General features: G+C 48.4%; 1 protein-coding gene and 1 non-coding gene across 2 annotated transcripts in view; both read right to left on the minus strand.

The window, feature by feature from the left end:
• The window catches only part of IGFBP7 (insulin like growth factor binding protein 7), a gene marked incomplete at its 5' end in the record, with an annotated part of 94052 nt that overhangs the window by 12040 nt on the left and 65912 nt on the right, over positions 1–16100 (minus strand). Inside the window, 1 exon segment of the mRNA XM_006167714.3 lies at positions 4456–4565. Coding sequence (XP_006167776.2) covers positions 4456–4565 — 110 coding nt within the window.
• On the minus strand, positions 1046–1151 carry LOC114005942 (U6 spliceosomal RNA). Its single transcript, XR_003547734.1, has one exon. It is a non-coding gene; the product is annotated as a U6 spliceosomal RNA (small nuclear RNA).

The raw sequence follows: 16100 nt of genomic DNA on the forward strand, positions 1-16100 counted from the left end.
AGGTGTTTTCTGGTGTCAATACTCAAACGTTCTTTTTTAAAAGAATTATTTATTATATTAAATTTATTATTATTTTCAATTTGACCAGAGAGAGACAGGGAGGGAAGTGAGAAATCAAACCACCAGGTTGGGGACTTGAATCAACAATGACTGGCCATGTGGGAGTCCTTCGCCTTAACCACTATGCCACTTGCTGGCCCAATACTCAGACTTTTATCCAACCAGGTGGTTTTATGGGGGTCAACCTTAGCGGCCACATCCCTTTGGCCACATGGGGGAGCTAGCAGTTGGTTGGTGACCGGCCTAGGCAAAGCCCGTCAGTGGGATTTTCCGAATTCCGCACAGGAGAGAGGAAGCCCTTTATCTTCTCTGGGGTCTGTGAGCTGCGATGACCATGTATGCTAGGCGCCGCTGGTGACCACGCAGCCCACTGTGGAGGGAGCTTTCCGAGGGGGAAGAAAATGAGACCGAGATACTGAGACCCCCAAGGCCAGGAGCAGGAAAACTAAGTACGTTTGTGCCCCTGGATCTGGCTGCCGGGAGGCTGGGAGCAATGCCTCCTCCCCCATGCCTAAGTGAGTTAGAAATGAGTTCTATCACTCGCAACAGAAAAGGTTTGGACTGCAGGAACCAAAACGCCTCCTGGTCTTCCAGAAGTTGCTCCTCCGGCCACGCCACAAGCCAAGAAAGTCATCAGAAGAGACTCGTTCATCTCAGAGCTTGCTGGAGGGTAAACCAGATAAACTACACTTTGCTTCTGGTTTATCTTTTTTTTTTTTTGGAGAGGTTTTCGCTATAGGGTGCGTGTGCTCACCAGACAGAGAGAGACATAGAGACAGAAAGCGAGAAATCACCCCCCAGGGGGGATGGTCACGCCGCAATCCCTTCTCCTCCACTCTCCTCTCGGGATCTTGGGCACGCACGCACACACGCCCGGCGTGAGTTTTAAGCCACCGGGTCCGGGATGCGAACCGCGGTCGACTACATGGGAGTCCAGCGACATAGCCATTACTCTAACTGCTGGTTCCCGCTTCTGGTTTATCTTAAAAACATGGAACGCTTCACTAATTTACATGTCATCCCTGCTCAGGGCCGTGCTAATCTTCTCTGTATTGTTCTAATTTTAGTACATGTGCTGCCAAAGCGAGCACACAAATATGAGTTTTTTGGTTTCTTTCTTTCTTTTTTGCTATGGGGCTTGTGCTCGAGCTTGGGAGAGAATGAAGGGAGGGTGGAGAAAGTGAGAAATCACTCTCCAGGAGGGATGGCCATGCTGCAACCCCCTCTCCTCCATTCTCTACTTGGGGTTCTGGGCATGCACATGCACACACACACACACACACATGCCTGGTGTGATTTTTCAAGCTGCTGGGTCCAGGACTAAATTTGTGAAGCTGGATATATGGGATTCAGCACTTTAACCTCTATGCCACCTGCTGGCTCTGATTTTTTTTTTAAAGATGTATTTAATTTTATCATTGTTATTATTATTATTATTATTTTATTTGACCAGAGGGAGACAGAGAGGGAAAGTGAGAAAGCAACCTCCAGGTACGGGATTTGAACCATGGTTGGCCATGTGGGAGTCCAACATTCCAACCACCACAGCACCTGCCAGCCCCGATTTTTATTTTTTCACATGATAGGATAGTTGTGAGGCTAAAAGACTCAAACATATATAAAAAAAAGATGAAATGTACACAGTCAATATAATCTTAAGGTATTATTTGATCTTGCAAATGAGTGTTATCTTCCCTCCTGTGGACATGCTGAGACTATGTTGTCCTTTAAATGTGACAATAATCACACACAAAGGGAACAATTTCCAGAATATCAGCTAATATCTACTCGCTGTGTCCCTGGCAATGAGCCAAGTGCTTCCACCTAAATTACTTTATTTAATCTTACCAATAATTACATGGCACTTTTATCATACAGCGGAGGGAGTTGAGGCTTACAGGGGTGGTTATTACTATTATTATTTTTAAGAGAGATTTTTGCTATAGGGTGTGTGCACCTGCCGGAGAGACAAAGAGACAGAAATTGAGAAGTCATTCCCCTGAGGGGATGGCCTTGCCACAGACCTTTATCCTCCATCCTCCTCTCGGCATCTTGGACACACACGCCCACTCACCTGGCCTGAGTTTTAAGGCACTGGGTGCAGGACTCGAACCGCAGTTGACTACATGGGAATCCAGTGACGTAACCATTATGCTATCTGCTGGTCCCCAGTGGTAGTTCTTATTCGGGGTGAGCTTTCCCCTAGAGGACATTTGGCGATGTCTGGAGATGTTTTTAGTTGTCACAACTAGGGTAGGTGTTTTTGGCATCATGCGAGCAGAGGCCAGGGATGCTAAAACCGTCTCCAAGCACGGGCCAGCCACAGCCACGCTCTAAATCGGAATGTCGACGGTGCTGGGGCCAAGAAACCCGGGCTTAGGAGAGCCCAGCCAGCCCCATTGTCCCCCATTTGGAAAGTCAATTCAAGTATGATTTATTAAGAGAATATCACGTTTTTCCACTAGGGGCCAGCACCCAGCTGAATGCAGAGAGGAGAAAATGTTCTGATATTCCTCCCTTTGTTCTTTCTAAATGACCTCTCTGTCCCTAACTTGGGATCCCCCAGCATAGGCTCCTGAAGGGAGCGGAGCGATCCCTCTTCATTCTTTCCATCCCCCTGACATCCCCTTGAGACCTACTTATCTATTTTCCAGCACTTGGGGACTCTGGTAAAATAATCCATGCTCGGGGCCTGCAGGTGGCATGGTGGTTCAGGTGCTGGACACTCCCACATGGCTGGCCACGGTTCGAGTCCCGGACCTGGTAGCTTGCTTTCTCACTTTCCCTCTCTCTCTGGTCAAATTAAAATGAATGAATGAATACATAAAATTTGAAAAATAAAAAGAAGTGGGCAATAAACAAGTAAACAAATAAACCAAGAAATGGCTAAGCGTAATAAACACTATGAATAAAATAAACCAGAATGAGCCAATGGAAACCAGGCAGGGACTTGTTGAGGTCTGTGGTAGTTTATCTCACTGAAATTTTTCCAGTTTTAGTCAAGGCAGATACCATTGTATTTTATTTCAGGTACCTTCGTATTTTATGACCTACCACACTTTGCAGTGTTAGAATTTGAAAATCTCTCAAAAAAAAAAAAAAAAAAGAATTCTTTTTAAAAAATAATGGAACCAGCAGTTGGCGTAATGGCTATGTCACTAGACTCCCATGCACTCAACTGCATTCGAAGTCCCGGACCAGGTGACTTAAACTCACTCCAGGCGTGTGTGTGTGTGTGTGTGTGTGTCCAAGATCCTGAGAGGAGAATGGAGGAGAAGGGATTGCAGCGTGGCCATCCCCCCGGGGGGGGTGATTTCTCGCTTTCTGTCTCTCTGTCTCAGAGGTGAGCGCCAGTGCCCTACAGCAAAAACCTTTAAAAAAACCCCAAAAACCCACGCTCACAGAAGACTGCAGAAGGCAGCTTCATCCTCTCAGCCAGGCCTCCCCAGGAGAATTTCCAGAAGGTCTCTCAGCAGAGAGGGTCCCAAGGATCAGCTAAAGGTTGAGGACTTGGCAGTGAGGAGAAAGATGTCATGGCAAAGAGTTGCCCTGGGGAAATATCTTCAGGGGCAGAAGGTGAGGTTCTCTCCCTCTCTCTCTTTTTAGATTTTGCTACAGGATATGTGTGCTCACCAGAGAGAGGGGGAGAAAGTGAGAAGTCACTCCCTAGAGGGGCTGGGCAGACCGCAGTCCTCCTTCAGTCTCCTCGTGGGAGTTTGGGCATGCACATCCATGCAGCAGGTGTGATTTTCAAGCTGCCGGGTCTGGAACTTGAACCACGAACTTGGTCACGTGGGACCCAGAGCTTTAACCTCCATACCACTTGCTGACCTTTTTATTTATTTATTTATTTTTTGAGACTGCATGCATGCATGTGTGCGAGAGAAGTACTTTCAACAGGTCTTGTGATGGTGTGGTCCCCTTTCCCCAGTTCACAGTTCCTGAGGGTCCTGGTGCCGTGCCCTGGTTTTCAGGTTCACCTGGGATCTGAACCCACGGCTGGTCTATGGCTTCCAGCTCATCACTGCTGAGCCCCACCCACTGGGCTGAGGCGCTCGCCCTCTTAACCAGTGTGCTCTACTGTCTCCAATGGGGCACACACCCCTCAATGAAACACACTCCACGCGTGCACACACATCATGCAGCCGCACTCGAAGTGGGGGGTCTGGGTGTTCAGCATTACCGCTCTACCTGTTTCTCAGGTTGCTAATAGAGCAGGGAAGGGACTGTTTCCAGGTCAGTGAGAATGCCCTACAGATCTGGGGGGTGGGGTGACTGAGGTTGCCCTAAGGAGCAGCAGGCGAGGGGCTGCCAGGGACCTGATGTCATCACCCCCTTGTACACAGCGAGGGAGGCTCGTCGGTCTAGGCCGTCTGCCTGGTCGGTGCCACTGACCTTGTTCCAGATGAGGACGGGGGTCGGGATTCCGATGACCTCACAGCTCAGGTACACCTGGGCACCGGTGACGTTCCAGATGTCCTTGGGGGGCGTCACTATGGAAGGACCTACGAGAGAAGGCGCAAAGCCAAACCATCTTTTAAACAGCTCTCGGCGTCCCAGAAAGGGAACACCCCACCACCAATTATTGAAGCAAATTTCAAAGGCCAGACTGGCGTCTCCCAGCCCCCAGCATGACTTGAAGCTCCGCTTTGGGAATGAATAAATCTAAACAAACAAAAACAGGAAGAAAAATTTGTTAACACAATTTTCTACTTCCCCAGCCATGCTTAAATGAGTTTCAATTTTCCAGCTGTTTCACATTGTCTGGGACTTTTTAATACAGCAATATTTTAGTTCCAAAATGTTTAATGTTTTTTCCTTTGTTTATCGGCACTTCTTTCTTCTTCTTCTCCTTCTCTTTCTTCTTTTTAATGAGAGAAAGGGCAAGGCTATGCCGAAGGAGGAGAGAAAAAGGGAAAGGGGGGGGCGGGGACAGAGAGGTATTTCTGACGGGGTTGCACCGTGGCAACCCTCGCCCAGCTGCCCGGTTAGCGGGGACCATAGGCATGTGCTGTCGTGCCTGGCCTGCCTTTTAGGTTGGCTTGAGGACAGAACCCAGGCCTCTCACACAGCCCCAGCCTTTTGTGCAACACCCTCTCGCGGGCACCACGGCGGCTGGCGTCGTTTACCGGTATTTTTATTTTTTGGGGGGGAGAGGTTTTTGCTATAGGGCGCGTGCGCTCGCCAGACGGAGAGAGACATAGAGACAGAAAGCGAGAAATCGCCCCCCCGGGGGGATTGGCCACGCCACAATCCCTTCTCCTCCATTCTCCTCTTGGGATCTTGGGCATGCACGCACACACACCCGGCGTGAGTTTTAAGCCACTGGGTCCGGGACGCGAACCGTGGTCGACTACGTGGGAGTCCAGCGACATAGCCATTATGCTAACTGCTGGTTCCCATTTACCAGTATTTTTATTTTCAAAAATAATTAATTTTATTCATCATGATTATTATTCTTTTTTAGTTTGACCAGAGAGAGATAGAAAAGGAAAGTAAGAAAACAAGTTGGTAGACTCAGGACTCGAACCACAGTCGGCCATGTGGGAGTCAAATGCCTCCACCATCATGCCACCTACTGGCTCCTACCAGTATTTTTATTAAGGAGGACTTCAAACAACCACTCCTTTGGTAATGAAGGAAGAAGAGCCTAAGAAAATATTTGAAAACATACTGAGCACCCAGGCAAGTTGGCGTTCTCTGCCTCAAGAAGCTTAGGATCTGAGACCGACAAGTCGATGGCGATGAGGCAGGGATGGAGAGAAAAACATGGCTCCTGGGTGCCCTGGGGGATTGGAAGGTGGCAACTTTCAGCGGAAGGGGCTGCTGTGGGGGAAGCTGTTGCAGGGTCCTCCTTCTAGTGCAGGTGTGGGGAGGCGGCTGGTGAGAGAGAAGGGTGACAGGCCTGTGGTGTGTGACCAGGATCCCCATGGAGAGGGCTGTTTCCCAGTATCCTCGGTGCCCTAGCAGGGGACACTGGGAAGTGGCAGGCTCTTTTAAAGGACTACCTGAACACAACAGGTTTGTGCCCACTGGGGTGAGGGCAGAGTGACACCCCTCCATTCCTCCAAATTCTGGAACACGCCCCTCACCTGCTCTATCGCGGCTCCCTTTAGTGAGATCTTTAGTAGGAACTAACATCGGAGGTGTCATCCTTTTCGCCTCTCTGCCCTGGAGTGGGCTAACTATGGCCCAAGAACCAAATCTGGCCTGTTAGCTGCTTTCACAAGGCCTGTGAGCTAAGAATGCTGTTTGCGTTTTCAAATGGCTGAAAAAATGAAAAGGAAGACAGTATTTCTTCTTCTTTTTTCCCTTATGCCAGAGGGCATATATGCTCGCTAGAGAGAGAGACAGAGAAAGGGAGAACGAGAGAAAGGAAGCACCTCGACCCCGTGGGGAATGGCTGTGTCGCAGTTCTTTCCTCCCACATTCTCCTCTCGGGATTGTGGGCACACACACACGTGCCTGGTGTATTTTTCAAGTCTCCAGGTCTGGGATGTGAACCATGTGGTCAGACATGTGGGATCTGGCTGCCCACCAGGCAACAGAGCTGGCCCAAGAAAGGTAACATTTCGTGATGTGACAGTTGTAAGGAATCCACGTTCCCCTGGCACGCAGCCACGCCAGTTGGCCCATGTACTGTCTCCGGCTGTTTTCCTGCAGCCGCAGCAAAGACAGGCGATTGTGACTGAGCCTGGGAGGCCCCAAACGCCGGGGACCGGGCCCCCCGCAGAGGTGTGCCAACTCGTGTTCGCATCAGCTGTGACGCCTACACAGGGTATTCAGGACCGTCTCAGGGCGTCAGTCCTTGACACATCCCCAGAGGTGACCATGGCAATCCAGTGGGGGACTTCCGGTGCGGCTCGCTCAGGAAGCCACCCGGGCTGGAGGGGCATGCCCCTTTGTCGGAAAGGCCAGCTCCCCGACATCTGCAGCAGAGACAGAGACGCCGCCTTGTTAGTGGGGAGAACGAGGGTGTCACTTCTGCTCATTCTAAAACCCAGGGTTTGGCCACCAGGTGCCTTCAGGGACGCTTGGGACAGTCCCCAGGGAAGGGGATGCAGGACTGGGAGCAGGGCTTCCTGTGTGCAGCAGACTGCTCCAGACCACGCCTGGCTCTTACCCGCTGCTTGGCACTGCTGCCTTCTTTGTGTGTTTGTTTTCTTTCTCTAGTTTAGTTATTTATTTCCTCCATGAGGGAGCGACAGAAGGCAAAGAGGCACTCCCCCACCCCAGTCCTGCCCCCTGCGGTCTGGATGCCACAAATCACCCCCGAGTCAGCCAGGCCTGGGCCATGAGCATGTATGTGCCTGGTGCATTCAGGGAGGTGTTTGGACACGATCGTCCTCCCACGTGGGTCGCCTTCACAGAGCGTCATGTGACCACTGTGGCCCCGTCTGACCCCTCGGCGCTGTGTCTTGAAGGCACGAGTTAATCAGGCTCTCTGAATTCCAGATCCCTGCTGCCTCGCGTCTTCTGCATCTTCTGACCCCGTCGAATGTCGAATAGCCAAGTGCAAGGTCACCTCGCATCGGAGTCCTGGGAAAGGGACAACCTTCCCTGTAGGCCTGGAAAGTTTTCCGGCATAGTCAGCACTCAAAGGATACACGGTCTCCCCCTTGGCAACGGGTTATTTCCAGCGTGCTATTAATTTCTTGAAACAGAAAGGAAATGACCCAGTGTGCAAGATTTTCCCACTCAACTGAAGTCTTAGATGCTGAGGGTTTTTTTTAATCCCTTGAGATATTTTTATTTTTTTCCTTCTGTAAGAACATGCAAAACAATCGACGTTTTTGAGAGCTCTAAATACATTTCATGCTTCCTTCCCACCAAACTGTAGGTCCGAATAGGACGCCAGGGTCCTTGGCTTCTCTGCTGCAAACGTGGCTGGGATGAGCACAACGGTTCTGAGGTCAGTGCGCTAAAACAGAACCTTGCAAAGGCCGAGCCTCACCCCATCCCGGGCTTCCTCCAGGGACCTGGGGCCCCCTGGGGCTGGCTGGACTTTGGACCACTGGCGCCCACCTCTCTGAGGGCCTCCTGCCGCTGTCCTTCCTCCACACACGGACTTGGCAGGGTGACCTCAAGGCTCAAGGGATCTCCAGGGATCATTCCGAGAAGAACATGCCAGTGTTCAGGGATTTGGAACGGCTCAGGAACACAGCTGCCTCTCACGTAGCAAAGCACACGAGGAAGGCAAGACGTTTTCTCTGTGAGGCTCTGTGTGCCCAGCCTTGCAAGAACTCACTTGTTTTAACCCGTGTCTATCTCCCTGCCATCACTACAGGAAGCAGAGTCGTCAGTCTTGGACAGAGGTCAGGCTCTGGAGTCAAGAAAGAGTTTCAGCCTGATTTTTTGATAGAGATTTTAATGACCAGCTATAGATTTTCCTATGGCACATTTTTGTTTGTTTTCTGCCATAGGGTGTGTGTGCACTTGCTGGAGAGAGACAGAGACAGCGGGAGCCGCAATCCCTTCTCCTCCATTCTCCGCTCGGGATTTAGGGCACGCACGCTGTGTTCCTCGAGCTGCCAGATCCAGGACTTGATCACATAGTCGGCCATGTGGGACCCAGCCAACTTAATCATGCCACCTGCTAGCCCTCCCATGGCACATGTTAAAAACAGACATTCTTAGTTTTAATATAGTCAAATTTACCAAGTTTTGTCTTTTTTGAGAGTTTTTTTTTTTTTCCTATAGGGCCCATATGCTTGCTGGAGAGACAGAGAGACAGAAAGTGAGAGATCACCCCCGGGGGGGATGGCCATGACACAAACTCCTCTTCTCCATTCTCCTCTTGTGATTTTGGGCACACATACACACACTTCCAGTGTAAATTTAAGCCACCGGGTCCAGGACTTGAACCACAGTTGACTACATGGGAGTCTAGTGATGCAACCATCATGCTATCTGCTGGTCCCCCAGGTTTTATTTTTTATGGCTAGTGCTTTTTGTACCCTGTTTAAGAACTTTTTGATTAACCCACGGCTATAAAGATTCTCCCGTTTATTCCTATAAGCTTTCATGTTTAGATTTTTGGCCCATCTTGAATTTGTTTTGGAGTATGCTGTGAAGAGGAGGTCAAGGTTCTTTTTTTTTTTTTTTGCCTTACAAGCAGACCCAATTGCTTCAGTACCACTTGTTGAAAAGACCATCCTTTCCTCTGGAGTTGGAATGATTACCAAGGCTTTCGTGGTAAGTCCACGGCCAATACACCTGTGGGTCTGTTTCTGGACTCTGGGCTGTCCCATTGGTCTGCGTGTCTGTTCCAGCATGCATCCTTTCCCAGGGTACATGCTGGAAACTGCTAAAAACTGGAGCGCTGGGTAGAGGGAAGATCGAGTACATCCATCTCCTGCCAATCTCTCCTCATTCCAAGAAGCAGAACATTCCAAGAGAAGCAAGAATTCCTTACAACCAGAGTCCAGGAATATCTCAAGTGAGCCATTTCCAGGGGGTTCAAGATCAGGGCAAATCAAGCTGGGGGTTCCCCTTTTCTCTCTCCCAAACCTTGGAATACATATAAACCTTAGCTGAATGGGCTGAGGCAACATCCCTTTTTCTTAAAATTTTCCTTTTAGATTTTTGCCATAGGGTGTGTGTGTGTGTCACCAAAGAGACAGAGAGAGACAGAAAGAGGAAAATCAGCCCCCACTCCAGGGGGGTGGGGAATCCTATAATCCCTTCTCCTCTGTTCTCCTCTTGGGATTTCAGGCATACACACACACACTCCTGGTGTGTTTTTGAATCCACCGGGTCTGGGACTTGAACCATGGAGTTGGTCATGTGGTATTGAGAGCTTTAACCTCCATGCTACCTGCTGGTCCCTGAGTCAACATTTCTAAAAACATAAATGATTTGGGACCAGCAGTTGGCGTAATGGCTATGTCACTGGACTCTCATGTAGTTGACTTCGGTTTGAGTTCCTAATCCGGGTGCTTAAACTCACGCCAGGCGCGTGTGCGTGTGTGCCCAAGATCCCGAGAGGAGAATGGAAGAGAAGGGATTGCAGTGTGGTCTTCCCCTCTGGGGGGTGATTTCTCGCTTTCTGTCTCTCTGTCTCTCTCTATCTTTCTGGCGAGCGCACATGCCCTATAGCAAAAATCTCTCAAAAAAACCCACAAAAAACCAAAAACCATAAATGATTTTTGTCAATTCAGGCTATGGCTAGAACTGCATAAGATTTCCACTTCACAGAAAAATCTATTGTTCTCAGAATCCTGTTGGCATGAGGAGGGGCCGCTGGGACCAGCTTGCTGCATGACACTTAGAGACCCTGACTTGGGACATGATGATGGAAAGGTCATGCAACTGGACCCACACAGGAAGGTCTCAGGGCCTTCCTGAACATCCGAGGTGTGACTGTACGTCTGTGACTCAGGCAGGTTAAGGCTGGGTGAGGAACACAGCCATGAAAACCCTGCTGGCGTGGTCGTCTCTGTCACTCATGGAAGACATAAATAAACAAAAGAAAAACGGGGCCAGTCGGTGGCATGGTGATTAAGGCTTGGGATACGACATGGCTGACCAAGTGTTTTGTGCCTCAGATCCCATGGCTTGAAAATCACTCCAGGTGCGTATGCATGTGTGTCCAAAATCCCAAGAGGAGAATGAAGGAGAAGGGATTGAGGTGTGGCCAACTCTCCTCAGGGCTGATTTTTTTTTTTATTTTCCTTTTCTTCTGTCTCTCTCTCCTGGGAGCACACTTGCTCTACAGTAAATTTAAAAAGCAAAAAACAAAACAAAGATTCCTCTATTCTCACCCTCAGGGGTTCTGTACAAAACAAACAAAAGCAGGGCCAGCAGGTGGCATGGTGGCTAGGAGTGCTGGACTCCCCCATTGCTGACCACGGTTCAAGTCCTGGACCTGGAAGCTTGCTTTCTCACCTTCTCTCTCTCTCTTACTCTGTTCATCGCTGGTCAAATTAAAATAAATAAATAAGAGTTAAATAAAATAATCCTTTTTTTTTTTTTTAAAGCAAACAACTCCTCTCCCCAAAGCCCTTAGGCTATTTAAAATCTCCTTGAACAAATGTTGAATTCACTAACTTAGTAAAACGTTGAATCAATGACATCTGAACCTTCTTTTTTGTAAAGAGAGATTTTTGCTATAGGGCACATGTGTTCACTGGAGAGACAGAGAGACAGAGAGACAGAAAGCAAGAAATCACCCCTTGGGGGGGATGGCCATATGGCAATCCCTTCTCCTCCATTCTGCTCATGGATCTTAGGCACGCATGTACATGTCCTGGCATGAGTTTGAAGCCGCTGGGTTCAGGACTTGAACTGCAGTCTACTATGTGGGGGGAGTCCAACAACATAACCTTTATGCCATCTGCTGGTTCCTGGAATGACCTTTTTACAAAATGATATTTGCAGGGAACCAGCAGTTAGTGTAGTGGCTATGTTGAACTCCCACGTAGTTGACCGTGGTTCGCGTCCCGGACCCGATGGCTTAAAACTCACTCCGGGCGCGTGAGCGTGTGTGCCCAAGATCCCGAGAGGAGAATGGAGGAGAAGGGATGGCGGCATGGCCATCCCCCCTGGGGGGTGATTTCTCGCTTTCTGTCTCTCTGTCTCTGTCTGTCTGTCTGGCAAGCGCGTGTGCCCTATAGTGAAAACCTCTCCAAAAAAAAAGAAAAAGAAAAATGATTTTTGCAAAAGAAAGTCAGGTGGATAAATAACTAGACTAATATTCAAGTGATCAATAGGTCATCTAGAGTAGGTGGAGGCAGGGCGGTCTCCACGTGACCTCAGGTGGGAGGACTCCGTGGTTCAGCATCCTCCCGCTCACCTGCTCAGAGCTGACCCCTGACAGGACATCTCCTTAACTAAGCTCTGTCTGGTCCTTCTGTTTTTCTTTTTGCAGTCTGCTTATTTGTTTCTTGAGTGAGAGGGACAGAAATAGCACTGCCAGCAGTCTTGATGCCTCAGCCCACCCCATCTCAGCCAGGCCTGGGTCACGGGGGCGTGGGTGCCTGGCGCACTCAGGGAGGTCTCTGGGTGCAAATCCTGACCCCTCCTACGTGCCTCAGCCTCACAGGGCATTGTGCTCACAGCTGTGCGTCAGCAGGCCCTGCTTGCCTGGTTTCTGCCACTTACCCGGCCTGGAAATTTCCATAGAATGTGCAGAGGGCGTGAGGAACTTTTGATAAAAGCAGAAAACAGGAGCATGAGAGAAAGATGAGTGATGACATGTGGTGACAAGGACTCCCTGGTGACCCACAGAGACACCAGACAGATACGGAAGAGGAAGGACGGTGACAATCCTCTTGGCTGATAGGATGGCGGCCCCAACAACACTGCGCTCCTCACCCCACTCTGAAAAACGATCATCCCTGTCGTGCCCACTGACAAGCAGCGTCACCACCAACCCCCATCCCCAGTTGCAAGTGCGACCCACGACCCCCTCCCTGAAGGTTCTGTTCTGCCTCAGCAGACGACGCAGCTCGGTGGCTCTTCACAAAATAACCTCTAATTCTTTCCACTCTGCCTTTCTCCCAAAAAAAGGCCAAAGCAGATGCAGAATTTATTCTGTTTTTAAAGATAAGAGAATTTTCAGTTCTCTCTGAGCTGGTTTTCTCAGACAGAACGCTCAAAATCGGTCTCAAGGCCCGGCCAGGGGTCACCACGTTGCCATCTAGGTCACGCTCAGTGTTTGGATTCCAATGAAAAGAAGTCCCGGGATTTTTCAGCGTATAGAGACGAACAGCAGGACCGGTCCCACCGTTTATTTATCCTTCCTTGTCCCACTATGGATCCCAGGCTGCTCAAGCCTCTGTCTGGCAAACATCCTGCCCAAGCGTGGCCGACTGACCGCACACAGCCTCGCCGCGCCCTCACCCACCTGTGCAGCTCGGGAAAGCAGACACGCTGTCCCCAGTGTGGCCTGGTCCTGGCCGGTGAGAGGCCAAACCCGCCCAAGTCATTCCCCATCTCATAGCCGCTGCTCTTTCTATCTCAGGTGACCTTGAGCCACCACTTTCTTATTGCACCTAACACGAGTCCGTTCATTCTCGTTCAGTCTCTTTGGGTCTTCCTCAACCCTCTAAGTTTATTTTCTTGCTCCCCACCGTTTTTGTAATTCTTGCTCCGTAACCTTTTCATTCATCTCTTGAAAGGAAAGAAGACGATAAAAAGAGGAAGAAGGTGGAGAAAAATGAGGGAAAAAGAAAAGAAATGAAAAAAGATAGCTAGATTCTAAATATAATTGTAGGAAGGAAAAAATAAAAAGTTATTGGGGACCAGCTGGTGGTGTAGTGGTTGGAGTGCTGGACTCTCACATGGCTGACAGTGGTTTGAGTCCCAGACCTGGTGGTTTGCTTTCTCTCTCATCTCTCTTTCTCTGGTGAGCACATGTGCTCTAGAACAAATTAAAAAAAGAATAATAACAATAAATAAAATTAAATAAATATTTCTTTAAAAAGAGTTCTCAGTTTGGAACAAAACTATTAGGTTGTTTGCATAGAAAAATACATCGTGACTTTCCTGAAGGCACAATAAAATTCAGTTTTGTAAATCAATGTCACCTTGAAAGTACCCGCAAGTGGGGCCAGCAGGTGGTGTGGTGGCTAAGGTGCTGCCCTCCTATATGGCCGACTGCCATTCGAGTCCTGGATCTGGCAGACTGAGACGCATGCCGGGTGCCTTTGTGTGTGCGTGCGTGCGTGCCCAAAATCCCAGGAGGAGAATGGAGGAGAAGGGACTGCAGTGTGGCCATCCCCCCGGGGAGTGATTGCTCACTTTCCCTCTCACTGTATCTCTGTCTCTCTCTGGTGAATGCATGTGCCCTGTGGCAAACAAAACAAAACCTTAAAAAAAAAATACCTGCAGGCAGTCAGAGCTTCCTGCAGAATCTCCACGTGTCTGCATCCTCCTCGTTGGCTCTTTTTGATTCAGTTCTGGACAAGGGATTCACAAACTACCCGATTACTGTAGGAGTATTTGAGGACCATCCAGAAATAGCTATGTTCTATGAAAATACTAAATAACATAGAACAGGAAGAATGGCAGCCAGACGGACTTAGGTTTGGAATCTTAGGACTTGGATTTGAAGAGGCTAGAAGGGCAGTTCTCATAGAACACGCCAATGTCTGAGGAATGCCATGAGAAAAAGACCTTGAAATGGAATTAATTTTGACTTTGACCAGCAAGTCACTCAAACTGATTTTTAGATAAAGCTGTAGTAGAGAGGACAGGCTTAAAATTTATTATAAAGGGCACAGGGAGGGGTAATGCTAAAGAAAGATGCGAACAATTTCCTAGTCTCTCACAGAGCACAAAGTACCCCACCCCATATCCTGAGATTTCCTTACCATGTTACTATTAAAAAGACAAAGCACTCCTGAAGACGGAACACTGGCTTCTGGATCCCTGTCCACTGTTTATAGCCAGAAGACTTCGGACTTGCCCTTCACCTTTTTTTTTTTTTTTTTTTTTTATACGCTGTCCCCAGTGTGGCCTGGTCCTGGCCGGTGAGAGGCCAAACCCGCCCAAGTCATTCCCCATCTCATAGCCGCTGCTCTTTCTATCTCAGGTGACCTTGAGCCACCACTTTCTTATTGCACCTAACACGAGTCCGTTCATTCTCGTTCAGTCTCTTTGGGTCTTCCTCAACCCTCTAAGTTTATTTTCTTGCTCCCCACCGTTTTTGTAATTCTTGCTCCGTAACCTTTTCATTCATCTCTTGAAAGGAAAGAAGACGATAAAAAGAGGAAGAAGGTGGAGAAAAATGAGGGAAAAAGAAAAGAAATGAAAAAAGATAGCTAGATTCTAAATATAATTGTAGGAAGGAAAAAATAAAAAGTTATTGGGGACCAGCTGGTGGTGTAGTGGTTGGAGTGCTGGACTCTCACATGGCTGACAGTGGTTTGAGTCCCAGACCTGGTGGTTTGCTTTCTCTCTCATCTCTCTTTCTCTGGTGAGCACATGTGCTCTAGAACAAATTAAAAAAAGAATAATAACAATAAATAAAATTAAATAAATATTTCTTTAAAAAAAGTTCTCAGTTTGGAACAAAACTATTAGGTTGTTTGCATAGAAAAATACATCGTGACTTTCCTGAAGGCACAATAAAATTCAGTTTTGTAAATCAATGTCACCTTGAAAGTACCCGCAAGTGGGGCCAGCAGGTGGTGTGGTGGCTAAGGTGCTGCCCTCCTATATGGCCGACTGCCATTCGAGTCCTGGATCTGGCAGACTGAGACGCATGCCGGGTGCCTTTGTGTGTGCGTGCGTGCGTGCCCAAAATCCCAGGAGGAGAATGGAGGAGAAGGGACTGCAGTGTGGCCATCCCCCCGGGGAGTGATTGCTCACTTTCCCTCTCACTGTATCTCTGTCTCTCTCTGGTGAATGCATGTGCCCTGTGGCAAACAAAACAAAACCTTAAAAAAAAAATACCTGCAGGCAGTCAGAGCTTCCTGCAGAATCTCCACGTGTCTGCATCCTCCTCGTTGGCTCTTTTTGATTCAGTTCTGGACAAGGGATTCACAAACTACCCGATTACTGTAGGAGTATTTGAGGACCATCCAGAAATAGCTATGTTCTATGAAAATACTAAATAACATAGAACAGGAAGAATGGCAGCCAGACGGACTTAGGTTTGGAATCTTAGGACTTGGATTTGAAGAGGCTAGAAGGGCAGTTCTCATAGAACACGCCAATGTCTGAGGAATGCCATGAGAAAAAGACCTTGAAATGGAATTAATTTTGACTTTGACCAGCAAGTCACTCAAACTGATTTTTAGATAAAGCTGTAGTAGAGAGGACAGGCTTAAAATTTATTATAAAGGGCACAGGGAGGGGTAATGCTAAAGAAAGATGCGAACAATTTCCTAGTCTCTCACAGAGCACAAAGTACCCCACCCCATATCCTGAGATTTCCTTACCATGTTACTATTAAAAAGACAAAGCACTCCTGAAGACGGAACACTGGCTTCTGGATCCCTGTCCACTGTTTATAGCCAGAAGACTTCGGACTTGCCCTTCACCTTTTTTTTTTTTTTTTTTTTGGAGGGTGTTATTTTTTTTTTTTTTTTTTT

This window comes from Tupaia chinensis, unplaced genomic scaffold (assembly GCF_000334495.1).
Source record: "Tupaia chinensis unplaced genomic scaffold, TupChi_1.0 Scaffold144982_1, whole genome shotgun sequence".
Lineage (NCBI taxonomy): Eukaryota > Metazoa > Chordata > Mammalia > Scandentia > Tupaiidae > Tupaia > Tupaia belangeri.